At 45.7% G+C, this 27157-nt stretch overlaps 1 protein-coding gene and 1 non-coding gene across 2 annotated transcripts; both read right to left on the reverse strand.

Moving 5' to 3' along the window:
- Positions 1-11710: 11710 nt before the first annotated feature.
- On the reverse strand, positions 11711-23482 carry LOC149970637 (uncharacterized). Its single transcript, XM_090226273.1, has 3 exons — positions 19831-23482; positions 13831-17219; positions 11711-11941 (listed from the first exon to the last, which is right to left on the reverse strand). The coding sequence occupies exons 1-3, from the start codon at positions 23480-23482 to the stop codon at positions 11711-11713; spliced, it is 7272 nt and encodes a 2423-aa protein (XP_090082399.1).
- A 1851-nt stretch (positions 23483-25333) lies between these two features.
- Positions 25334-25405, reverse strand: trnaa-cgc (transfer RNA alanine (anticodon CGC)). The gene has a single exon. It is a non-coding gene; the product is annotated as a tRNA-Ala (tRNA).
- Between the last annotated feature and the right edge of the window lie 1752 nt (positions 25406-27157).

Consider the following 27157-nt stretch of genomic DNA (forward strand, 5'->3'; position numbering starts at 1 on the left):
ACTCTATGCTGCAAGATATTTATCAACATTCTGGAAAGTAGTAGTTGTGTAATGTGAATTTGGCACACAAATAACATCTCTGTTTCCTGTGAGAATTTTAACATTCTGAAAAGTAGGAGTTGTGTAATGTGAATTTGGCACACAAATACTCAGTGAACCTTGGGATTGAACCATGGACGTCATACTAAAATAGCATGCACTCCCCCTCTGAGCTTCGATCCCATTTTATTTGCAGATAAAATGCAATATTAATACAATGTACTTTTTATATACACCACTCCATTGAAGCTACAGTGAAATGATAGCAGCAATTCTAAATACAAGCAAGTATGGACATCTAACCCATGAACTTCAGTTTTTGAAAATGATGCAATTGAAGTTGGTGTAACAGTACTCGTCTTGCGTTGTGTACAATCAGTCATCGACACAGAACTCCAACATGTAGCACCAGTCATGTAGCTTTATTCGCTGGTTTGGTGCTTGTTCACTGGGCTAGTTACCAAAATAATACAATTACAATATACAATATAATATCTTTAACAATGTACCTGATAAGAACGACACAAAATTGCACGTCATGCAATGCACGTCTCACCCTCCAACTCTGCACTCACGCACTGTACAAAATATATGAACCCCCCACCAGACACAGTAAGTTGCTAGCTAATACTGGCGGGAATTCTCTACAACAAAATGCACAACAAATATTCTAAAAAAACGCTGCATCTTATGTGTGATGTTCGAATAACATTTACAAACAATTTGATATAAATTGTACATTTAAATCATCACTTGAGAGTGTAAAAATAACTTTTGATGTACAGTGCTTTGCAACCAACAACTTACCGCTGGTTTGGTGCTTGTTCACTGGGACGATTCTAACTGGAACATCCCCCCTCGTAAGCAAGCTTCGCAAACCAGCCAATAAGATGCCATGTTGAGTAGGTGAAGGCAAAACAAACTCAAACCAAAAACCCATTGGCTTAACAATAAAGTGGCAAGGGGAATCACCAATATAACCCTGTTACACTCCCCCCTACTGAATTCCACTTGCCAAGAAAAATAACAAAAAATACAAAACGGCACTGTGCAAATATACCAGATACAGAGACACTCAACATATGTACAGAATAATCCAGAGAAGAAAAAAATATATAAATATAAACTACCTAATAGAGAAAACTAAAAGGTAAAGCTGTGTATATCAAGGATGCAGACCCTGCTTTAAATCAGTCACTAAATATTCCAGTCATTAGACTATTCTCCTTGAGAATTAGAGTGAAAAGCGGTTGATCAAACCCCTTAGCCCTCATAGGTAAACATGCCTGTCACATGTTAAGTACACTCTGTGACTTTAAAACATCCAAGTAATAAAATAAACCACCATAAGAGACTTTATCATATCCGTCACATTACCATCCTGCAACCTCTAATCATGGTCACAATGATGTAAAAGCAAAACAAATAAAAGATGTCAATACCATTGCCCCTCTATTCACATATTTAACCTTCAAGAGCTAACTTTCTGCTGATTCATAATCTCAATCAGTCTTGACACTGGTTTAAATAGCCTTCCTGCCCTTGACCTAATATGACCCCGACTACCTTCAACTGTATAAGGGGTAACAGTGTTGTGTACTGTTGCAATAGTGTGTCCGTCAACACAGTCAGTACGTAACTGATCAGGTAAGGAATGGTCCGCGTTTGGTAGGTCAGTACAGATATCGTAAGCAGACTGGTCAATTAGCTCACTCACTACACTGTTACAGTCTCGGTCAGATTCTTGAAGACTCTCTGATCGAGGCAGACCTTCCAGCTGCAGTATATCATCCACGGAATCCAAAGGTGGAATATCCTGAGCATCCAAGGATCGCACATCACCCTCCAAGCTTGTGTCACCTGTTCCTTCAGAAGACAACTCTGACACCCACACTCTGGTTCTGTACTCAGCACCATCATCCACTGCAGTGTCCATGGCAGCTGAGACCACAAGGCTGTCATTCATGTCCTCAGACTCTGTTAATCCAGACATGTCTGTTCCATCCTCAACAGCAGCATGGGGAAGAGGAAGAAAGTTGACTGGCATTATCAGGTTGCAATGTACCGTCTTCTCCCGTCCAGTGGAGCTGTTCTGAATCTTAAAAGTGTGACTGTCAGCATTCAATCCAGTGACAAGGTAGACAGTATCCTCCCAACGGTCAGCGAGCTTCCGCTTTCCCCGCTCCCCCTTGTTAGCCAGCAATACTCGATCCCCAATCTCCACTGGTGCTCCTCTGACTCTTCTGTCATAAAGCTCAGCATGCCTCTTCAACTGCTTCGCTGCAGATGCCTGTGCTGCATTCATGGCTTCTTTCAGATCTCTCCTCAAAGACTGAACAAACTGGTCATAGTCGACAACTTCTGGGTTCTCTATGACAGAGCCAAAGACTATGTCAACAGGCAGTCTTGGCGTCCTCCCAAACATTAGCAGGAAAGGGGCAAAGCCTGTGGTCTCGTGGATTGTACAATTGTATGCAAACGTAAGGGACTTCAGCGCCTGAGGCCATCTGTGCTTTGCTCTCGTTGGCAGGGCCCGGATCATATTTCCCAAAGTCCTATTCATCCTTTCGCAGGACCCGTTCCCCATCGGATGGTACGGCGTGGTGTGAGACTTCTGAACGCCTGCAACACTCAACAGTTCGTCTATTAAAGCGCTCTCAAAGTTGGCTCCCTGGTCTGAGTGTATACGTCGAGGCATCCCATAGACACAGAAATAGTTGTTCCACAACTGATGAGCTACTGACTTAGCAGACTGGTTCGGACACAAGAAGGCATGAGCCAATTTGGTAAAGTGGTCAGTAACAACGAGCACATCCAAGGATTTGTTTGAAGAATCTTCTGCAGACCAGAAGTCTATGCACACTAGTTCAAGAGGCTCAGTTGTTATTATGCTCTCAAGAGGAGCTCTTGCTTCCGGATCAGGAGTCTTGCTCACCACGCATCTCCTGCAGCACTTCACATAAGCTTTTACCTCCCTCTCCAGGCCATGCCAGAATAACCTCTGTCTTGTCAGGTAGACTGTTCTCTGTTGGCCCTGGTGGCCCGCTTCATCATGGACACCCTTCAACACCATTGCTTTCATGGAGGCTGGAACCACATACAGATACATTTTCCTCTTTGTAACCACATTCTTCGAAACACGATACAGTACACCCATCTTCATGGTCAACTTGTCCCAACTTCTGAGAAGACACAAAACCTCAACACTCTCATGGGCACGCTCTCTCCGGGATGGTCTTCTCCCCCTCTCCACAAAGAAGATGACTTTGCTGATCACGTTGTCATCACGCTGCTTACTCATCAGTAGGTCGTGTGGCAGAACATTGACATCGGTCTGCTCTGATGGCATAACAGCCTGTGGGAGCTGTGGCAACAGCAGTGCATGTGAGCCCACTTCCCCCACCCAGCACCTGTGTGAATGAAGAACAGCTGCAACTTCATGTCTTGATAAAGCACCAGATGGGGGGTCAACAGTAGCCTGACAGCTAATGACCACTTCGTTGGAGTCAGAGGCTTTGTCAAAGGGGTGGCTGGACCAGCGAAACACATCTTGCACTCTGTCTGGGCGCACAGCGTCGGCTTCAGCTAGTAAGGTCTCGTACGGTACCCTTGTCAGGCGATGGAGTGCACTGGGTCGTACGAAGGGCTCTCTGCTCAAAGCATCTGCAACAACATTTATTTTTCCAGGGATGTACTTGATGTCAAACTCGTACGGTGCCAGCTTGGCGACCCATCTCTGTTCACAAGCATCAAGCTTTGCTTTGGTCAGAATGTATGTCAAGGGATTATTATCCGTCCATACCGTGAACTGCTTTCCCCGTAGCCAGTGGTGGAACTTGTCACAGATAGCCCATTTCATGGCAAAGAACTCGAGCCTGTGCGCAGGATACCTTGACTGTGCATAACTGAGGGACTTGCTCGCGAAGGCTATAGGTCTCGCTGTAGTTCCCGGTTCCTGCACCTGAGATAGCACAGCACCTAAGCCATTGCTGGATGCATCCACCGAGAGTAGAAATGGTTTTTCGAAGTTGGGGTGGGCCAACAAAACCTGGTCCAGTAAGGCTTGCTTTAGCTGGAATAAGGCCTGTCTGCATTCTGTTGTCCAGTCGGCAGCCGTCAACTTCCTGACAGGTGAGCTTCGCTTCTTTTTCCAGCGTGGAGCCTTGTGTCCAGTAGTCAATCCAAAGAGAGGCTTTGCAATGGTCAAGCAATCTTCAATGAACTGTTGATAATACACCACCATCCCAAGGAATGACCTCAATTTCTTCTGAGATGGAATGTCAGTGCCATCTTTCATCAGATCAGCTTCTGTTACTCCTGTAATGGCCCTCACCTTCTCAGGGTCTGTAGCTACACCATCCGCACTAATGATATGCCCCAGAAACTTCACAGACCTCTGCAGAAAGTTACATTTTTTTGGCGCCAACTTCAGGTTGTGAGCCTTGAGACGCTCAAAAACCATTTCCAGGCACTGTATAGCCAGATCTTCAGTGGGCGCATAGACCAAGACATCGTCAAGGTAACACAGCAGGCTAAGAAAGTTCTGATCCCCAAAGATGTTTAGCATCATCCTCATAAAGGTTGCCGGACTATTACATAACCCCTGTGGCATTCGATTGTATTCGTACAATCCAAATGGCGACGTAAAAGCTGTGAATCTCCGGTCATCCTCATGCACTTCCACATTGTAGTAGCCAGAGGTGAGGTCCATTGTCGAGAAAAAGGCATTTCCACCTAACGCAGCCAGCGCGTCAGCCTGGTGAGGGAGTGGGTGGGCGTCTTTGATGGTGCGAGCATTGAGCAAACGAAAATCAGTACAGAGTCTCAGGTCTCCAGACTTCTTCCATACAAGGACAAGGGGAGAGGCGAACTCACTACTTGACTTCCTTATGATATCACGTTCTTCCATCTCATTCAATGCTTGTTTGACCTTCTCATAATTATTTGGTGAAAGGCGTCGGTAGGGCATCCGAAAGGGTTTCTCATCACTCAGTTGAATGCGGTGAAGACATCCGGAAGCTTTTCCACAATCCAACTTGTGCCTGGAAAAAATAGACTGGTACTCAGCTATGAGCTGGATGAGTTTCTTCTTACCAGCAGGAGACGCTTGACAGGAGGAGACATCAATATCAGTCAAACCTAAGTCACGTAAGACCTCAGGATCGCTTGAACTGTCAGGTCCGTCAGTATCGTGAAGTTGGCTGGAACCGTCAGTCAGTGTCAAGTCATCTTGGCAGTCAGTGAGTATATCAGCCATTCTCTGCACTTGCTGCTGGAAAGCTGCTGATGAATCATCATTCACACACGAACAGTCAAAGTCCTCTAGAGCCATGCAAGGAAAGACATCGGCTAAAGTGGCGTTACGTCTCAATGTCACTGTCTTCTGAGAAGGGTTTATCACTCTAACAGGGAGCCACCCATCCCCCCGCAATAGAGCTACTGTCCTCCCTACCAGTATTGACCTTGGTGTTGACCTTGAACTGCTGGGCTCAATGACAACAGCACTGCCAGCTGATAGATTCTGAGTGTTTCGTAGTCTGCCCCAGACTAAGTGCTCCTGCATAGGCTCTAGAGTCACAGCCCCTTTTAGTCTCACAGTTCCAACTTTGTCAGGTACTTCACTGTCTCTCCACATTAGCCATTAGCCATCATATCGATTAGCTTGCTCTCCTCAGCCCCGTCACACACAGGAGTATAAACCCTCTTCCAGAGATCACCATCCGTCTTCAGGTGGCGAATCAAGTGCTTTAGGAGATTGCTGCCCAAGATGAGGTCATCACTCTGGCCTTCCACCACCAGTGTAGGCACAGCAACTCTACATCCGTACACCTCCATCTCCAGCTCACATACTCCCAAAGGCCTCGTCTTCAACCCACCACAACCAACCAAGACTACCTCTGTAGGACTCAATGATGGACTTTTCAACACTCCTGCATGCAACAGCTCAGGTAAGACCCTAGAGCTCAAGGTACAAGCCATGGATCCACTGTCAAGCATAGCTCTCACTTCTACTTCTCCTCCTATTAACACCTTGGCATAGAATAAATCATCATACGGGGTAAGTCTCTGTGTGTTCTGCATTATGATACTCTTCTCAGTCTCCATTTCGTCACAAACACTTTTATATACAGACTCCAAATCAACAGCTCTCACTGATGGGGACTCTACAAAAGGCCCAACACTCTCCCCTTCTACATGCAGGCCTACTAGTTTTCCGGAAGCTGAGCAGTGATTACTGTAGGGACTCCACCAGCTGTGCTCAGAGCTGTGGCCTTGGGGCACTGAGAGCGTGCGTGGCCAGCTACATCTCAGAACGGCGAAGTTCTGAGATGGAAATCCAGTGAAGGATGATCTGATCCAGAAGAACGGTCACGGCACCACTGTAACAGTACTCGTCTTGCGTTGTGTACAATCAGTCATCGACACGGAACTCCAACATGTAGCACCAGTCATGTAGCTTTATTCGCTGGTTTGGTGCTTGTTCACTGGGCTAGTTACCAAAATAATACAATTACAATATACAATATAATATCTTTAACAATGTACCTGATAAGAACGACACAAAATTGCACGTCATGCAATGCACGTCTCACCCTCCAACTCTGCACTCACGCACTGTACAAAATATATGAACCCCCCACCAGACACAGTAAGTTGCTAGCTAATACTGGCAGGAATTCTCTACAACAAAATGCACAACAAATATTCTAAAAAAACGCTGCATCTTATGTGTGATGTTCGAATAACATTTACAAACAATTTGATATAAATTGTACATTTAAATCATCACTTGAGAGTGTAAAAATAACTTTTGATGTACAGTGCTTTGCAACCAACAACTTACCGCTGGTTTGGTGCTTGTTCACTGGGACGATTCTAACTGGAACATCCCCCCTCGTAAGCAAGCTTCGCAAACCAGCCAATAAGATGCCATGTTGAGTAGGTGAAGGCAAAACAAACTCAAACCAAAAACCCATTGGCTTAACAATAAAGTGGCAAGGGGAATCACCAATATAACCCTGTTACACTCCCCCCTACTGAATTCCACTTGCCAAGAAAAATAACAAAAAATACAAAACGGCACTGTGCAAATATACCAGATACAGAGACACTCAACATATGTACAGAATAATCCAGAGAAGAAAAAAATATATAAATATAAACTACCTAATAGAGAAAACTAAAAGGTAAAGCTGTGTATATCAAGGATGCAGACCCTGCTTTAAATCAGTCACTAAATATTCCAGTCATTAGACTATTCTCCTTGAGAATTAGAGTGAAAAGCGGTTGATCAAACCCCTTAGCCCTCATAGGTAAACATGCCTGTCACATGTTAAGTACACTCTGTGACTTTAAAACATCCAAGTAATAAAATAAACCACCATAAGAGACTTTATCATATCCGTCACATTACCATCCTGCAACCTCTAATCATGGTCACAATGATGTAAAAGCAAAACAAATAAAAGATGTCAATACCATTGCCCCTCTATTCACATATTTAACCTTCAAGAGCTAACTTTCTGCTGATTCATAATCTCAATCAGTCTTGACACTGGTTTAAATAGCCTTCCTGCCCTTGACCTAATATGACCCCGACTACCTTCAACTGTATAAGGGGTAACAGTGTTGTGTACTGTTGCAATAGTGTGTCCGTCAACACAGTCAGTACGTAACTGATCAGGTAAGGAATGGTCCGCGTTTGGTAGGTCAGTACAGATATCGTAAGCAGACTGGTCAATTAGCTCACTCACTACACTGTTACAGTCTCGGTCAGATTCTTGAAGACTCTCTGATCGAGGCAGACCTTCCAGCTGCAGTATATCATCCACGGAATCCAAAGGTGGAATATCCTGAGCATCCAAGGATCGCACATCACCCTCCAAGCTTGTGTCACCTGTTCCTTCAGAAGACAACTCTGACACCCACACTCTGGTTCTGTACTCAGCACCATCATCCACTGCAGTGTCCATGGCAGCTGAGACCACAAGGCTGTCATTCATGTCCTCAGACTCTGTTAATCCAGACATGTCTGTTCCATCCTCAACAGCAGCATGGGGAAGAGGAAGAAAGTTGACTGGCATTATCAGGTTGCAATGTACCGTCTTCTCCCGTCCAGTGGAGCTGTTCTGAATCTTAAAAGTGTGACTGTCAGCATTCAATCCAGTGACAAGGTAGACAGTATCCTCCCAACGGTCAGCGAGCTTCCGCTTTCCCCGCTCCCCCTTGTTAGCCAGCAATACTCGATCCCCAATCTCCACTGGTGCTCCTCTGACTCTTCTGTCATAAAGGTCAGCATGCCTCTTCAACTGCTTCGCTGCAGATGCCTGTGCTGCATTCATGGCTTCTTTCAGATCTCTCCTCAAAGACTGAACAAACTGGTCATAGTCGACAACTTCTGGGTTCTCTATGACAGAGCCAAAGACTATGTCAACAGGCAGTCTTGGCGTCCTCCCAAACATTAGCAGGAAAGGGGCAAAGCCTGTGGTCTCGTGGATTGTACAATTGTATGCAAACGTAAGGGACTTCAGCGCCTGAGGCCATCTGTGCTTTGCTCTCGTTGGCAGGGCCCGGATCATATTTCCCAAAGTCCTATTCATCCTTTCGCAGGACCCGTTCCCCATCGGATGGTACGGCGTGGTGTGAGACTTCTGAACGCCTGCAACACTCAACAGTTCGTCTATTAAAGCGCTCTCAAAGTTGGCTCCCTGGTCTGAGTGTATACGTCGAGGCATCCCATAGACACAGAAATAGTTGTTCCACAACTGATGAGCTACTGACTTAGCAGACTGGTTCGGACACAAGAAGGCATGAGCCAATTTGGTAAAGTGGTCAGTAACAACGAGCACATCCAAGGATTTGTTTGAAGAATCTTCTGCAGACCAGAAGTCTATGCACACTAGTTCAAGAGGCTCAGTTGTTATTATGCTCTCAAGAGGAGCTCTTGCTTCCGGATCAGGAGTCTTGCTCACCACGCATCTCCTGCAGCACTTCACATAAGCTTTTACCTCCCTCTCCAGGCCATGCCAGAATAACCTCTGTCTTGTCAGGTAGACTGTTCTCTGTTGGCCCTGGTGGCCCGCTTCATCATGGACACCCTTCAACACCATTGCTTTCATGGAGGCTGGAACCACATACAGATACATTTTCCTCTTTGTAACCACATTCTTCGAAACACGATACAGTACACCCATCTTCATGGTCAACTTGTCCCAACTTCTGAGAAGACACAAAACCTCAACACTCTCATGGGCACGCTCTCTCCGGGATGGTCTTCTCCCCCTCTCCACAAAGAAGATGACTTTGCTGATCACGTTGTCATCACGCTGCTTACTCATCAGTAGGTCGTGTGGCAGAACATTGACATCGGTCTGCTCTGATGGCATAACAGCCTGTGGGAGCTGTGGCAACAGCAGTGCATGTGAGCCCACTTCCCCCACCCAGCACCTGTGTGAATGAAGAACAGCTGCAACTTCATGTCTTGATAAAGCACCAGATGGGGGGTCAACAGTAGCCTGACAGCTAATGACCACTTCGTTGGAGTCAGAGGCTTTGTCAAAGGGGTGGCTGGACCAGCGAAACACATCTTGCACTCTGTCTGGGCGCACAGCGTCGGCTTCAGCTAGTAAGGTCTCGTACGGTACCCTTGTCAGGCGATGGAGTGCACTGGGTCGTACGAAGGGCTCTCTGCTCAAAGCATCTGCAACAACATTTATTTTTCCAGGGATGTACTTGATGTCAAACTCGTACGGTGCCAGCTTGGCGACCCATCTCTGTTCACAAGCATCAAGCTTTGCTTTGGTCAGAATGTATGTCAAGGGATTATTATCCGTCCATACCGTGAACTGCTTTCCCCGTAGCCAGTGGTGGAACTTGTCACAGATAGCCCATTTCATGGCAAAGAACTCGAGCCTGTGCGCAGGATACCTTGACTGTGCATAACTGAGGGACTTGCTCGCGAAGGCTATAGGTCTCGCTGTAGTTCCCGGTTCCTGCACCTGAGATAGCACAGCACCTAAGCCATTGCTGGATGCATCCACCGAGAGTAGAAATGGTTTTTCGAAGTTGGGGTGGGCCAACAAAACCTGGTCCAGTAAGGCTTGCTTTAGCTGGAATAAGGCCTGTCTGCATTCTGTTGTCCAGTCGGCAGCCGTCAACTTCCTGACAGGTGAGCTTCGCTTCTTTTTCCAGCGTGGAGCCTTGTGTCCAGTAGTCAATCCAAAGAGAGGCTTTGCAATGGTCAAGCAATCTTCAATGAACTGTTGATAATACACCACCATCCCAAGGAATGACCTCAATTTCTTCTGAGATGGAATGTCAGTGCCATCTTTCATCAGATCAGCTTCTGTTACTCCTGTAATGGCCCTCACCTTCTCAGGGTCTGTAGCTACACCATCCGCACTAATGATATGCCCCAGAAACTTCACAGACCTCTGCAGAAAGTTACATTTTTTTGGCGCCAACTTCAGGTTGTGAGCCTTGAGACGCTCAAAAACCATTTCCAGGCACTGTATAGCCAGATCTTCAGTGGGCGCATAGACCAAGACATCGTCAAGGTAACACAGCAGGCTAAGAAAGTTCTGATCCCCAAAGATGTTTAGCATCATCCTCATAAAGGTTGCCGGACTATTACATAACCCCTGTGGCATTCGATTGTATTCGTACAATCCAAATGGCGACGTAAAAGCTGTGAATCTCCGGTCATCCTCATGCACTTCCACATTGTAGTAGCCAGAGGTGAGGTCCATTGTCGAGAAAAAGGCATTTCCACCTAACGCAGCCAGCGCGTCAGCCTGGTGAGGGAGTGGGTGGGCGTCTTTGATGGTGCGAGCATTGAGCAAACGAAAATCAGTACAGAGTCTCAGGTCTCCAGACTTCTTCCATACAAGGACAAGGGGAGAGGCGAACTCACTACTTGACTTCCTTATGATATCACGTTCTTCCATCTCATTCAATGCTTGTTTGACCTTCTCATAATTATTTGGTGAAAGGCGTCGGTAGGGCATCCGAAAGGGTTTCTCATCACTCAGTTGAATGCGGTGAAGACATCCGGAAGCTTTTCCACAATCCAACTTGTGCCTGGAAAAAATAGACTGGTACTCAGCTATGAGCTGGATGAGTTTCTTCTTACCAGCAGGAGACGCTTGACAGGAGGAGACATCAATATCAGTCAAACCTAAGTCACGTAAGACCTCAGGATCGCTTGAACTGTCAGGTCCGTCAGTATCGTGAAGTTGGCTGGAACCGTCAGTCAGTGTCAAGTCATCTTGGCAGTCAGTGAGTATATCAGCCATTCTCTGCACTTGCTGCTGGAAAGCTGCTGATGAATCATCATTCACACACGAACAGTCAAAGTCCTCTAGAGCCATGCAAGGAAAGACATCGGCTAAAGTGGCGTTACGTCTCAATGTCACTGTCTTCTGAGAAGGGTTTATCACTCTAACAGGGAGCCACCCATCCCCCCGCAATAGAGCTACTGTCCTCCCTACCAGTATTGACCTTGGTGTTGACCTTGAACTGCTGGGCTCAATGACAACAGCACTGCCAGCTGATAGATTCTGAGTGTTTCGTAGTCTGCCCCAGACTAAGTGCTCCTGCATAGGCTCTAGAGTCACAGCCCCTTTTAGTCTCACAGTTCCAACTTTGTCAGGTACTTCACTGTCTCTCCACATTAGCCATTAGCCATCATATCGATTAGCTTGCTCTCCTCAGCCCCGTCACACACAGGAGTATAAACCCTCTTCCAGAGATCACCATCCGTCTTCAGGTGGCGAATCAAGTGCTTTAGGAGATTGCTGCCCAAGATGAGGTCATCACTCTGGCCTTCCACCACCAGTGTAGGCACAGCAACTCTACATCCGTACACCTCCATCTCCAGCTCACATACTCCCAAAGGCCTCGTCTTCAACCCACCACAACCAACCAAGACTACCTCTGTAGGACTCAATGATGGACTTTTCAACACTCCTGCATGCAACAGCTCAGGTAAGACCCTAGAGCTCAAGGTACAAGCCATGGATCCACTGTCAAGCATAGCTCTCACTTCTACTTCTCCTCCTATTAACACCTTGGCATAGAATAAATCATCATACGGGGTAAGTCTCTGTGTGTTCTGCATTATGATACTCTTCTCAGTCTCCATTTCGTCACAAACACTTTTATATACAGACTCCAAATCAACAGCTCTCACTGATGGGGACTCTACAAAAGGCCCAACACTCTCCCCTTCTACATGCAGGCCTACTAGTTTTCCGGAAGCTGAGCAGTGATTACTGTAGGGACTCCACCAGCTGTGCTCAGAGCTGTGGCCTTGGGGCACTGAGAGCGTGCGTGGCCAGCTACATCTCAGAACGGCGAAGTTCTGAGATGGAAATCCAGTGAAGGATGATCTGATCCAGAAGAACGGTCACGGCACCACTGTAACAGTACTCGTCTTGCGTTGTGTACAATCAGTCATCGACACGGAACTCCAACATGTAGCACCAGTCATGTAGCTTTATTCGCTGGTTTGGTGCTTGTTCACTGGGCTAGTTACCAAAATAATACAATTACAATATACAATATAATATCTTTAACAATGTACCTGATAAGAACGACACAAAATTGCACGTCATGCAATGCACGTCTCACCCTCCAACTCTGCACTCACGCACTGTACAAAATATATGAACCCCCCACCAGACACAGTAAGTTGCTAGCTAATACTGGCAGGAATTCTCTACAACAAAATGCACAACAAATATTCTAAAAAAACGCTGCATCTTATGTGTGATGTTCGAATAACATTTACAAACAATTTGATATAAATTGTACATTTAAATCATCACTTGAGAGTGTAAAAATAACTTTTGATGTACAGTGCTTTGCAACCAACAACTTACCGCTGGTTTGGTGCTTGTTCACTGGGACGATTCTAACTGGAACATCCCCCCTCGTAAGCAAGCTTCGCAAACCAGCCAATAAGATGCCATGTTGAGTAGGTGAAGGCAAAACAAACTCAAACCAAAAACCCATTGGCTTAACAATAAAGTGGCAAGGGGAATCACCAATATAACCCTGTTACACTCCCCCCTACTGAATTCCACTTGCCAAGAAAAATAACAAAAAATACAAAACGGCACTGTGCAAATATACCAGATACAGAGACACTCAACATATGTACAGAATAATCCAGAGAAGAAAAAAATATATAAATATAAACTACCTAATAGAGAAAACTAAAAGGTAAAGCTGTGTATATCAAGGATGCAGACCCTGCTTTAAATCAGTCACTAAATATTCCAGTCATTAGACTATTCTCCTTGAGAATTAGAGTGAAAAGCGGTTGATCAAACCCCTTAGCCCTCATAGGTAAACATGCCTGTCACATGTTAAGTACACTCTGTGACTTTAAAACATCCAAGTAATAAAATAAACCACCATAAGAGACTTTATCATATCCGTCACATTACCATCCTGCAACCTCTAATCATGGTCACAATGATGTAAAAGCAAAACAAATAAAAGATGTCAATACCATTGCCCCTCTATTCACATATTTAACCTTCAAGAGCTAACTTTCTGCTGATTCATAATCTCAATCAGTCTTGACACTGGTTTAAATAGCCTTCCTGCCCTTGACCTAATATGACCCCGACTACCTTCAACTGTATAAGGGGTAACAGTGTTGTGTACTGTTGCAATAGTGTGTCCGTCAACACAGTCAGTACGTAACTGATCAGGTAAGGAATGGTCCGCGTTTGGTAGGTCAGTACAGATATCGTAAGCAGACTGGTCAATTAGCTCACTCACTACACTGTTACAGTCTCGGTCAGATTCTTGAAGACTCTCTGATCGAGGCAGACCTTCCAGCTGCAGTATATCATCCACGGAATCCAAAGGTGGAATATCCTGAGCATCCAAGGATCGCACATCACCCTCCAAGCTTGTGTCACCTGTTCCTTCAGAAGACAACTCTGACACCCACACTCTGGTTCTGTACTCAGCACCATCATCCACTGCAGTGTCCATGGCAGCTGAGACCACAAGGCTGTCATTCATGTCCTCAGACTCTGTTAATCCAGACATGTCTGTTCCATCCTCAACAGCAGCATGGGGAAGAGGAAGAAAGTTGACTGGCATTATCAGGTTGCAATGTACCGTCTTCTCCCGTCCAGTGGAGCTGTTCTGAATCTTAAAAGTGTGACTGTCAGCATTCAATCCAGTGACAAGGTAGACAGTATCCTCCCAACGGTCAGCGAGCTTCCGCTTTCCCCGCTCCCCCTTGTTAGCCAGCAATACTCGATCCCCAATCTCCACTGGTGCTCCTCTGACTCTTCTGTCATAAAGGTCAGCATGCCTCTTCAACTGCTTCGCTGCAGATGCCTGTGCTGCATTCATGGCTTCTTTCAGATCTCTCCTCAAAGACTGAACAAACTGGTCATAGTCGACAACTTCTGGGTTCTCTATGACAGAGCCAAAGACTATGTCAACAGGCAGTCTTGGCGTCCTCCCAAACATTAGCAGGAAAGGGGCAAAGCCTGTGGTCTCGTGGATTGTACAATTGTATGCAAACGTAAGGGACTTCAGCGCCTGAGGCCATCTGTGCTTTGCTCTCGTTGGCAGGGCCCGGATCATATTTCCCAAAGTCCTATTCATCCTTTCGCAGGACCCGTTCCCCATCGGATGGTACGGCGTGGTGTGAGACTTCTGAACGCCTGCAACACTCAACAGTTCGTCTATTAAAGCGCTCTCAAAGTTGGCTCCCTGGTCTGAGTGTATACGTCGAGGCATCCCATAGACACAGAAATAGTTGTTCCACAACTGATGAGCTACTGACTTAGCAGACTGGTTCGGACACAAGAAGGCATGAGCCAATTTGGTAAAGTGGTCAGTAACAACGAGCACATCCAAGGATTTGTTTGAAGAATCTTCTGCAGACCAGAAGTCTATGCACACTAGTTCAAGAGGCTCAGTTGTTATTATGCTCTCAAGAGGAGCTCTTGCTTCCGGATCAGGAGTCTTGCTCACCACGCATCTCCTGCAGCACTTCACATAAGCTTTTACCTCCCTCTCCAGGCCATGCCAGAATAACCTCTGTCTTGTCAGGTAGACTGTTCTCTGTTGGCCCTGGTGGCCCGCTTCATCATGGACACCCTTCAACACCATTGCTTTCATGGAGGCTGGAACCACATACAGATACATTTTCCTCTTTGTAACCACATTCTTCGAAACACGATACAGTACACCCATCTTCATGGTCAACTTGTCCCAACTTCTGAGAAGACACAAAACCTCAACACTCTCATGGGCACGCTCTCTCCGGGATGGTCTTCTCCCCCTCTCCACAAAGAAGATGACTTTGCTGATCACGTTGTCATCACGCTGCTTACTCATCAGTAGGTCGTGTGGCAGAACATTGACATCGGTCTGCTCTGATGGCATAACAGCCTGTGGGAGCTGTGGCAACAGCAGTGCATGTGAGCCCACTTCCCCCACCCAGCACCTGTGTGAATGAAGAACAGCTGCAACTTCATGTCTTGATAAAGCACCAGATGGGGGGTCAACAGTAGCCTGACAGCTAATGACCACTTCGTTGGAGTCAGAGGCTTTGTCAAAGGGGTGGCTGGACCAGCGAAACACATCTTGCACTCTGTCTGGGCGCACAGCGTCGGCTTCAGCTAGTAAGGTCTCGTACGGTACCCTTGTCAGGCGATGGAGTGCACTGGGTCGTACGAAGGGCTCTCTGCTCAAAGCATCTGCAACAACATTTATTTTTCCAGGGATGTACTTGATGTCAAACTCGTACGGTGCCAGCTTGGCGACCCATCTCTGTTCACAAGCATCAAGCTTTGCTTTGGTCAGAATGTATGTCAAGGGATTATTATCCGTCCATACCGTGAACTGCTTTCCCCGTAGCCAGTGGTGGAACTTGTCACAGATAGCCCATTTCATGGCAAAGAACTCGAGCCTGTGCGCAGGATACCTTGACTGTGCATAACTGAGGGACTTGCTCGCGAAGGCTATAGGTCTCGCTGTAGTTCCCGGTTCCTGCACCTGAGATAGCACAGCACCTAAGCCATTGCTGGATGCATCCACCGAGAGTAGAAATGGTTTTTCGAAGTTGGGGTGGGCCAACAAAACCTGGTCCAGTAAGGCTTGCTTTAGCTGGAATAAGGCCTGTCTGCATTCTGTTGTCCAGTCGGCAGCCGTCAACTTCCTGACAGGTGAGCTTCGCTTCTTTTTCCAGCGTGGAGCCTTGTGTCCAGTAGTCAATCCAAAGAGAGGCTTTGCAATGGTCAAGCAATCTTCAATGAACTGTTGATAATACACCACCATCCCAAGGAATGACCTCAATTTCTTCTGAGATGGAATGTCAGTGCCATCTTTCATCAGATCAGCTTCTGTTACTCCTGTAATGGCCCTCACCTTCTCAGGGTCTGTAGCTACACCATCCGCACTAATGATATGCCCCAGAAACTTCACAGACCTCTGCAGAAAGTTACATTTTTTTGGCGCCAACTTCAGGTTGTGAGCCTTGAGACGCTCAAAAACCATTTCCAGGCACTGTATAGCCAGATCTTCAGTGGGCGCATAGACCAAGACATCGTCAAGGTAACACAGCAGGCTAAGAAAGTTCTGATCCCCAAAGATGTTTAGCATCATCCTCATAAAGGTTGCCGGACTATTACATAACCCCTGTGGCATTCGATTGTATTCGTACAATCCAAATGGCGACGTAAAAGCTGTGAATCTCCGGTCATCCTCATGCACTTCCACATTGTAGTAGCCAGAGGTGAGGTCCATTGTCGAGAAAAAGGCATTTCCACCTAACGCAGCCAGCGCGTCAGCCTGGTGAGGGAGTGGGTGGGCGTCTTTGATGGTGCGAGCATTGAGCAAACGAAAATCAGTACAGAGTCTCAGGTCTCCAGACTTCTTCCATACAAGGACAAGGGGAGAGGCGAACTCACTACTTGACTTCCTTATGATATCACGTTCTTCCATCTCATTCAATGCTTGTTTGACCTTCTCATAATTATTTGGTGAAAGGCGTCGGTAGGGCATCCGAAAGGGTTTCTCATCACTCAGTTGAATGCGGTGAAGACATCCGGAAGCTTTTCCACAATCCAACTTGTGCCTGGAAAAAATAGACTGGTACTCAGCTATGAGCTGGATGAGTTTCTTCTTACCAGCAGGAGACGCTTGACAGGAGGAGACATCAATATCAGTCAAACCTAAGTCACGTAAGACCTCAGGATCGCTTGAACTGTCAGGTCCGTCAGTATCGTGAAGTTGGCTGGAACCGTCAGTCAGTGTCAAGTCATCTTGGCAGTCAGTGAGTATATCAGCCATTCTCTGCACTTGCTGCTGGAAAGCTGCTGATGAATCATCATTCACACACGAACAGTCAAAGTCCTCTAGAGCCATGCAAGGAAAGACATCGGCTAAAGTGGCGTTACGTCTCAATGTCACTGTCTTCTGAGAAGGGTTTATCACTCTAACAGGGAGCCACCCATCCCCCCGCAATAGAGCTACTGTCCTCCCTACCAGTATTGACCTTGGTGTTGACCTTGAACTGCTGGGCTCAATGACAACAGCACTGCCAGCTGATAGATTCTGAGTGTTTCGTAGTCTGCCCCAGACTAAGTGCTCCTGCATAGGCTCTAGAGTCACAGCCCCTTTTAGTCTCACAGTTCCAACTTTGTCAGGTACTTCACTGTCTCTCCACATTAGCCATTAGCCATCATATCGATTAGCTTGCTCTCCTCAGCCCCGTCACACACAGGAGTATAAACCCTCTTCCAGAGATCACCATCCGTCTTCAGGTGGCGAATCAAGTGCTTTAGGAGATTGCTGCCCAAGATGAGGTCATCACTCTGGCCTTCCACCACCAGTGTAGGCACAGCAACTCTACATCCGTACACCTCCATCTCCAGCTCACATACTCCCAAAGGCCTCGTCTTCAACCCACCACAACCAACCAAGACTACCTCTGTAGGACTCAATGATGGACTTTTCAACACTCCTGCATGCAACAGCTCAGGTAAGACCCTAGAGCTCAAGGTACAAGCCATGGATCCACTGTCAAGCATAGCTCTCACTTCTACTTCTCCTCCTATTAACACCTTGGCATAGAATAAATCATCATACGGGGTAAGTCTCTGTGTGTTCTGCATTATGATACTCTTCTCAGTCTCCATTTCGTCACAAACACTTTTATATACAGACTCCAAATCAACAGCTCTCACTGATGGGGACTCTACAAAAGGCCCAACACTCTCCCCTTCTACATGCAGGCCTACTAGTTTTCCGGAAGCTGAGCAGTGATTACTGTAGGGACTCCACCAGCTGTGCTCAGAGCTGTGGCCTTGGGGCACTGAGAGCGTGCGTGGCCAGCTACATCTCAGAACGGCGAAGTTCTGAGATGGAAATCCAGTGAAGGATGATCTGATCCAGAAGAACGGTCACGGCACCACTGTAACAGTACTCGTCTTGCGTTGTGTACAATCAGTCATCGACACGGAACTCCAACATGTAGCACCAGTCATGTAGCTTTATTCGCTGGTTTGGTGCTTGTTCACTGGGCTAGTTACCAAAATAATACAATTACAATATACAATATAATATCTTTAACAATGTACCTGATAAGAACGACACAAAATTGCACGTCATGCAATGCACGTCTCACCCTCCAACTCTGCACTCACGCACTGTACAAAATATATGAACCCCCCACCAGACACAGTAAGTTGCTAGCTAATACTGGCAGGAATTCTCTACAACAAAATGCACAACAAATATTCTAAAAAAACGCTGCATCTTATGTGTGATGTTCGAATAACATTTACAAACAATTTGATATAAATTGTACATTTAAATCATCACTTGAGAGTGTAAAAATAACTTTTGATGTACAGTGCTTTGCAACCAACAACTTACCGCTGGTTTGGTGCTTGTTCACTGGGACGATTCTAACTGGAACATCCCCCCTCGTAAGCAAGCTTCGCAAACCAGCCAATAAGATGCCATGTTGAGTAGGTGAAGGCAAAACAAACTCAAACCAAAAACCCATTGGCTTAACAATAAAGTGGCAAGGGGAATCACCAATATAACCCTGTTACACTCCCCCCTACTGAATTCCACTTGCCAAGAAAAATAACAAAAAATACAAAACGGCACTGTGCAAATATACCAGATACAGAGACACTCAACATATGTACAGAATAATCCAGAGAAGAAAAAAATATATAAATATAAACTACCTAATAGAGAAAACTAAAAGGTAAAGCTGTGTATATCAAGGATGCAGACCCTGCTTTAAATCAGTCACTAAATATTCCAGTCATTAGACTATTCTCCTTGAGAATTAGAGTGAAAAGCGGTTGATCAAACCCCTTAGCCCTCATAGGTAAACATGCCTGTCACATGTTAAGTACACTCTGTGACTTTAAAACATCCAAGTAATAAAATAAACCACCATAAGAGACTTTATCATATCCGTCACATTACCATCCTGCAACCTCTAATCATGGTCACAATGATGTAAAAGCAAAACAAATAAAAGATGTCAATACCATTGCCCCTCTATTCACATATTTAACCTTCAAGAGCTAACTTTCTGCTGATTCATAATCTCAATCAGTCTTGACACTGGTTTAAATAGCCTTCCTGCCCTTGACCTAATATGACCCCGACTACCTTCAACTGTATAAGGGGTAACAGTGTTGTGTACTGTTGCAATAGTGTGTCCGTCAACACAGTCAGTACGTAACTGATCAGGTAAGGAATGGTCCGCGTTTGGTAGGTCAGTACAGATATCGTAAGCAGACTGGTCAATTAGCTCACTCACTACACTGTTACAGTCTCGGTCAGATTCTTGAAGACTCTCTGATCGAGGCAGACCTTCCAGCTGCAGTATATCATCCACGGAATCCAAAGGTGGAATATCCTGAGCATCCAAGGATCGCACATCACCCTCCAAGCTTGTGTCACCTGTTCCTTCAGAAGACAACTCTGACACCCACACTCTGGTTCTGTACTCAGCACCATCATCCACTGCAGTGTCCATGGCAGCTGAGACCACAAGGCTGTCATTCATGTCCTCAGACTCTGTTAATCCAGACATGTCTGTTCCATCCTCAACAGCAGCATGGGGAAGAGGAAGAAAGTTGACTGGCATTATCAGGTTGCAATGTACCGTCTTCTCCCGTCCAGTGGAGCTGTTCTGAATCTTAAAAGTGTGACTGTCAGCATTCAATCCAGTGACAAGGTAGACAGTATCCTCCCAACGGTCAGCGAGCTTCCGCTTTCCCCGCTCCCCCTTGTTAGCCAGCAATACTCGATCCCCAATCTCCACTGGTGCTCCTCTGACTCTTCTGTCATAAAGGTCAGCATGCCTCTTCAACTGCTTCGCTGCAGATGCCTGTGCTGCATTCATGGCTTCTTTCAGATCTCTCCTCAAAGACTGAACAAACTGGTCATAGTCGACAACTTCTGGGTTCTCTATGACAGAGCCAAAGACTATGTCAACAGGCAGTCTTGGCGTCCTCCCAAACATTAGCAGGAAAGGGGCAAAGCCTGTGGTCTCGTGGATTGTACAATTGTATGCAAACGTAAGGGACTTCAGCGCCTGAGGCCATCTGTGCTTTGCTCTCGTTGGCAGGGCCCGGATCATATTTCCCAAAGTCCTATTCATCCTTTCGCAGGACCCGTTCCCCATCGGATGGTACGGCGTGGTGTGAGACTTCTGAACGCCTGCAACACTCAACAGTTCGTCTATTAAAGCGCTCTCAAAGTTGGCTCCCTGGTCTGAGTGTATACGTCGAGGCATCCCATAGACACAGAAATAGTTGTTCCACAACTGATGAGCTACTGACTTAGCAGACTGGTTCGGACACAAGAAGGCATGAGCCAATTTGGTAAAGTGGTCAGTAACAACGAGCACATCCAAGGATTTGTTTGAAGAATCTTCTGCAGACCAGAAGTCTATGCACACTAGTTCAAGAGGCTCAGTTGTTATTATGCTCTCAAGAGGAGCTCTTGCTTCCGGATCAGGAGTCTTGCTCACCACGCATCTCCTGCAGCACTTCACATAAGCTTTTACCTCCCTCTCCAGGCCATGCCAGAATAACCTCTGTCTTGTCAGGTAGACTGTTCTCTGTTGGCCCTGGTGGCCCGCTTCATCATGGACACCCTTCAACACCATTGCTTTCATGGAGGCTGGAACCACATACAGATACATTTTCCTCTTTGTAACCACATTCTTCGAAACACGATACAGTACACCCATCTTCATGGTCAACTTGTCCCAACTTCTGAGAAGACACAAAACCTCAACACTCTCATGGGCACGCTCTCTCCGGGATGGTCTTCTCCCCCTCTCCACAAAGAAGATGACTTTGCTGATCACGTTGTCATCACGCTGCTTACTCATCAGTAGGTCGTGTGGCAGAACATTGACATCGGTCTGCTCTGATGGCATAACAGCCTGTGGGAGCTGTGGCAACAGCAGTGCATGTGAGCCCACTTCCCCCACCCAGCACCTGTGTGAATGAAGAACAGCTGCAACTTCATGTCTTGATAAAGCACCAGATGGGGGGTCAACAGTAGCCTGACAGCTAATGACCACTTTGTTGGAGTCAGAGGCTTTGTCAAAGGGGTGGCTGGACCAGCGAAACACATCTTGCACTCTGTCTGGGCGCACAGCGTCGGCTTCAGCTAGTAAGGTCTCGTACGGTACCCTTGTCAGGCGATGGAGTGCACTGGGTCGTACGAAGGGCTCTCTGCTCAAAGCATCTGCAACAACATTTATTTTTCCAGGGATGTACTTGATGTCAAACTCGTACGGTGCCAGCTTGGCGACCCATCTCTGTTCACAAGCATCAAGCTTTGCTTTGGTCAGAATGTATGTCAAGGGATTATTATCCGTCCATACCGTGAACTGCTTTCCCCGTAGCCAGTGGTGGAACTTGTCACAGATAGCCCATTTCATGGCAAAGAACTCGAGCCTGTGCGCAGGATACCTTGACTGTGCATAACTGAGGGACTTGCTCGCGAAGGCTATAGGTCTCGCTGTAGTTCCCGGTTCCTGCACCTGAGATAGCACAGCACCTAAGCCATTGCTGGATGCATCCACCGAGAGTAGAAATGGTTTTTCGAAGTTGGGGTGGGCCAACAAAACCTGGTCCAGTAAGGCTTGCTTTAGCTGGAATAAGGCCTGTCTGCATTCTGTTGTCCAGTCGGCAGCCGTCAACTTCCTGACAGGTGAGCTTCGCTTCTTTTTCCAGCGTGGAGCCTTGTGTCCAGTAGTCAATCCAAAGAGAGGCTTTGCAATGGTCAAGCAATCTTCAATGAACTGTTGATAATACACCACCATCCCAAGGAATGACCTCAATTTCTTCTGAGATGGAATGTCAGTGCCATCTTTCATCAGATCAGCTTCTGTTACTCCTGTAATGGCCCTCACCTTCTCAGGGTCTGTAGCTACACCATCCGCACTAATGATATGCCCCAGAAACTTCACAGACCTCTGCAGAAAGTTACATTTTTTTGGCGCCAACTTCAGGTTGTGAGCCTTGAGACGCTCAAAAACCATTTCCAGGCACTGTATAGCCAGATCTTCAGTGGGCGCATAGACCAAGACATCGTCAAGGTAACACAGCAGGCTAAGAAAGTTCTGATCCCCAAAGATGTTTAGCATCATCCTCATAAAGGTTGCCGGACTATTACATAACCCCTGTGGCATTCGATTGTATTCGTACAATCCAAATGGCGACGTAAAAGCTGTGAATCTCCGGTCATCCTCATGCACTTCCACATTGTAGTAGCCAGAGGTGAGGTCCATTGTCGAGAAAAAGGCATTTCCACCTAACGCAGCCAGCGCGTCAGCCTGGTGAGGGAGTGGGTGGGCGTCTTTGATGGTGCGAGCATTGAGCAAACGAAAATCAGTACAGAGTCTCAGGTCTCCAGACTTCTTCCATACAAGGACAAGGGGAGAGGCGAACTCACTACTTGACTTCCTTATGATATCACGTTCTTCCATCTCATTCAATGCTTGTTTGACCTTCTCATAATTATTTGGTGAAAGGCGTCGGTAGGGCATCCGAAAGGGTTTCTCATCACTCAGTTGAATGCGGTGAAGACATCCGGAAGCTTTTCCACAATCCAACTTGTGCCTGGAAAAAATAGACTGGTACTCAGCTATGAGCTGGATGAGTTTCTTCTTACCAGCAGGAGACGCTTGACAGGAGGAGACATCAATATCAGTCAAACCTAAGTCACGTAAGACCTCAGGATCGCTTGAACTGTCAGGTCCGTCAGTATCGTGAAGTTGGCTGGAACCGTCAGTCAGTGTCAAGTCATCTTGGCAGTCAGTGAGTATATCAGCCATTCTCTGCACTTGCTGCTGGAAAGCTGCTGATGAATCATCATTCACACACGAACAGTCAAAGTCCTCTAGAGCCATGCAAGGAAAGACATCGGCTAAAGTGGCGTTACGTCTCAATGTCACTGTCTTCTGAGAAGGGTTTATCACTCTAACAGGGAGCCACCCATCCCCCCGCAATAGAGCTACTGTCCTCCCTACCAGTATTGACCTTGGTGTTGACCTTGAACTGCTGGGCTCAATGACAACAGCACTGCCAGCTGATAGATTCTGAGTGTTTCGTAGTCTGCCCCAGACTAAGTGCTCCTGCATAGGCTCTAGAGTCACAGCCCCTTTTAGTCTCACAGTTCCAACTTTGTCAGGTACTTCACTGTCTCTCCACATTAGCCATTAGCCATCATATCGATTAGCTTGCTCTCCTCACCCCCGTCACACACAGGAGTATAAACCCTCTTCCAGAGATCACCATCCGTCTTCAGGTGGCGAATCAAGTGCTTTAGGAGATTGCTGCCCAAGATGAGGTCATCACTCTGGCCTTCCACCACCAGTGTAGGCACAGCAACTCTACATCCGTACACCTCCATCTCCAGCTCACATACTCCCAAAGGCCTCGTCTTCAACCCACCACAACCAACCAAGACTACCTCTGTAGGACTCAATGATGGACTTTTCAACACTCCTGCATGCAACAGCTCAGGTAAGACCCTAGAGCTCAAGGTACAAGCCATGGATCCACTGTCAAGCATAGCTCTCACTTCTACTTCTCCTCCTATTAACACCTTGGCATAGAATAAATCATCATACGGGGTAAGTCTCTGTGTGTTCTGCATTATGATACTCTTCTCAGTCTCCATTTCGTCACAAACACTTTTATATACAGACTCCAAATCAACAGCTCTCACTGATGGGGACTCTACAAAAGGCCCAACACTCTCCCCTTCTACATGCAGGCCTACTAGTTTTCCGGAAGCTGAGCAGTGATTACTGTAGGGACTCCACCAGCTGTGCTCAGAGCTGTGGCCTTGGGGCACTGAGAGCGTGCGTGGCCAGCTACATCTCAGAACGGCGAAGTTCTGAGATGGAAATCCAGTGAAGGATGATCTGATCCAGAAGAACGGTCACGGCACCACTGTAACAGTACTCGTCTTGCGTTGTGTACAATCAGTCATCGACACGGAACTCCAACATGTAGCACCAGTCATGTAGCTTTATTCGCTGGTTTGGTGCTTGTTCACTGGGCTAGTTACCAAAATAATACAATTACAATATACAATATAATATCTTTAACAATGTACCTGATAAGAACGACACAAAATTGCACGTCATGCAATGCACGTCTCACCCTCCAACTCTGCACTCACACACTGTACAAAATATATGAACCCCCCACCAGACACAGTAAGTTGCTAGCTAATACTGGCGGGAATTCTCTACAACAAAATGCACAACAAATATTCTAAAAAAACGCTGCATCTTATGTGTGATGTTCGAATAACATTTACAAACAATTTGATATAAATTGTACATTTAAATCATCACTTGAGAGTGTAAAAATAACTTTTGATGTACAGTGCTTTGCAACCAACAACTTACCGCTGGTTTGGTGCTTGTTCACTGGGACGATTCTAACTGGAACATCCCCCCTCGTAAGCAAGCTACGCAAACCAGCCAATAAGATGCCATGTTGAGTAGGTGAAGGCATAACAAACTCAAACCAAAAACCCATTGGCTTAACAATAAAGTGGCAAGGGGAATCACCAATATAACCCTGTTACATTGGCAACCATGCCACTTCTGTTCCATAAATGTACGAACAGGGATTGAACGCACGTTCTTCAGATTACAAGAGCAAATTATTTAGCACATCTCTGTTTCCTGCTGAGAATTTCAACATTCTGGAAAGTAGGAGATGGGCCATTGCAAAAATTTCAATGGAGAAGCTGGGGATTGAACCCAGGACCTCATCCATGCGAAGCATGCACTCTACCACTGAGCTACATCCCCTTTCTGGGAAATAAAAAAATGTTTTTTTTTTTTTTATTTCACCTATAATTAACCAGGTAAGCTAGTTGAGAACAAGTTTTCATATTCAACTGCGACCTGGCCAAGATAAAGCAAAGCAGCGCAACACAAACAACAACACAGAGTTACAGATGGAATAAACAAGCGTACAGTCAATAACACAATAGAAGAAAAAAAAGAAAGTCTATATACAGTGCGTGCAAATGGAGGTAAGGCAATAAATAGGCCATAGTAGCAAAGTATTTACAATTTAGCAAATTAACACTGGAGTGATAGATGAGCAGATGATGATGTATCTGAATGAGGAAAGCTAGTGATTTTTAACAAGTACAAGGATACTCTTTCCTTCAATCTTGCGATGCCGAATCAGACATAATATTTCTCAGGTCTTGGGAAATTGCAAACATGTACGAATTAGCTGAGCTAATGAAATTAAACGACCCTATTTGACATCATACAGACTTTGCTATGCAACAGTAGACATCAAAGTTGTGAACCTGTCCGAATGAGGAAAGCTAGTGATATTTAACAAGTAAGAAGATACCTTTTCCCTCAATCTTGCGATGCAGAATCAGACACAATAATTCTCAGGCCTTGCAATATTAGATTATTAAAGATGAATAAAATGTCTTAGCCTTTCAAAGCAACAAGACCAATGTCTTATTTCGGGAAATTGCAAACATGTTCAAATTAGCTGAGCTAATGAAATTAAACAACCACGAAGGGACTCGAACCCTCAATCTTGTAATTCGAAGTCAGATCCCTTATCCATTAGGACACGCAGTCTATGTGATACAACCCTATTTGACATTATACAGACTTTGCTATGCAACCATAGACATCAAAATTGTGAACCTGTCCGAATGAGGAAAGTTAGTGATTTTTAACAAGTACAAAGATACTCTTTCCTTCAATCTTTCGATGCAGATTCCGACACAATAATTCTCAGGCCTTGCAGTCTTAGATTATTAAAGTTGAACAACAATGTCCAAGCTTTTCAAAGCAACAAGACCAATGGCTTATTTTGGGAAATTGCAAACATGTACGAATTAGCTGAGCTAATGAAATTAAACGACCCTATTTGACATCATACAGACTTTGCTATGCAACAGTAGACATCAAAGTTGTGAACCTGTCCGAATGAGGAAAGCTAGTGATATTTAACAAGTAAGAATATACCTTTTCCCTCAATCTTGCGATGCAGAATCAGACACAATAATTCTCAGGCCTTGCGATATTAGATTATTAAAGATTATTAACAGTGTCTTAGCATTTCAAAGCAACAAGAACAATGCCTTGTTTCGGGAAATTGCAAACATGTCCATATTAGCAGATTTAATTAAATTAAACGACCACAAAAATGCCTCAAAACCTCAATTTTCTGTTTCGAAGAAAGACGCCTTATCCACGAGGCAACACCTTCTACTCCATATTCTCCGATATGACATCAAACAGACGTTGCTTTGCAACAACAGACATCAAAATTGTGAACCTATCCGAATGAGGAAAGCTAGTGATATTTTACAAGTACGAAAAGACTAGGTCCCGCAATCTTGCGATGCCGAATCAAACATAATATTTCTCAGGTCTTGCAGTCTTAGATTATTAAAGTTGAACAACAATGTCCAAGCTTTTCAAAGCAACAAGACCAATGGCTTATTTCGGGAAATTGCAAACATGTACGAATTAGCTGAGCTAATGAAATTAAACGACCCTATTTGACATCATACAGAC

Source organism: Oncorhynchus mykiss, chromosome 29 (genome assembly GCF_057628025.1).
Source record: "Oncorhynchus mykiss isolate SJ-2025 chromosome 29, ASM5762802v1, whole genome shotgun sequence".
Lineage (NCBI taxonomy): Eukaryota > Metazoa > Chordata > Actinopteri > Salmoniformes > Salmonidae > Oncorhynchus > Oncorhynchus mykiss.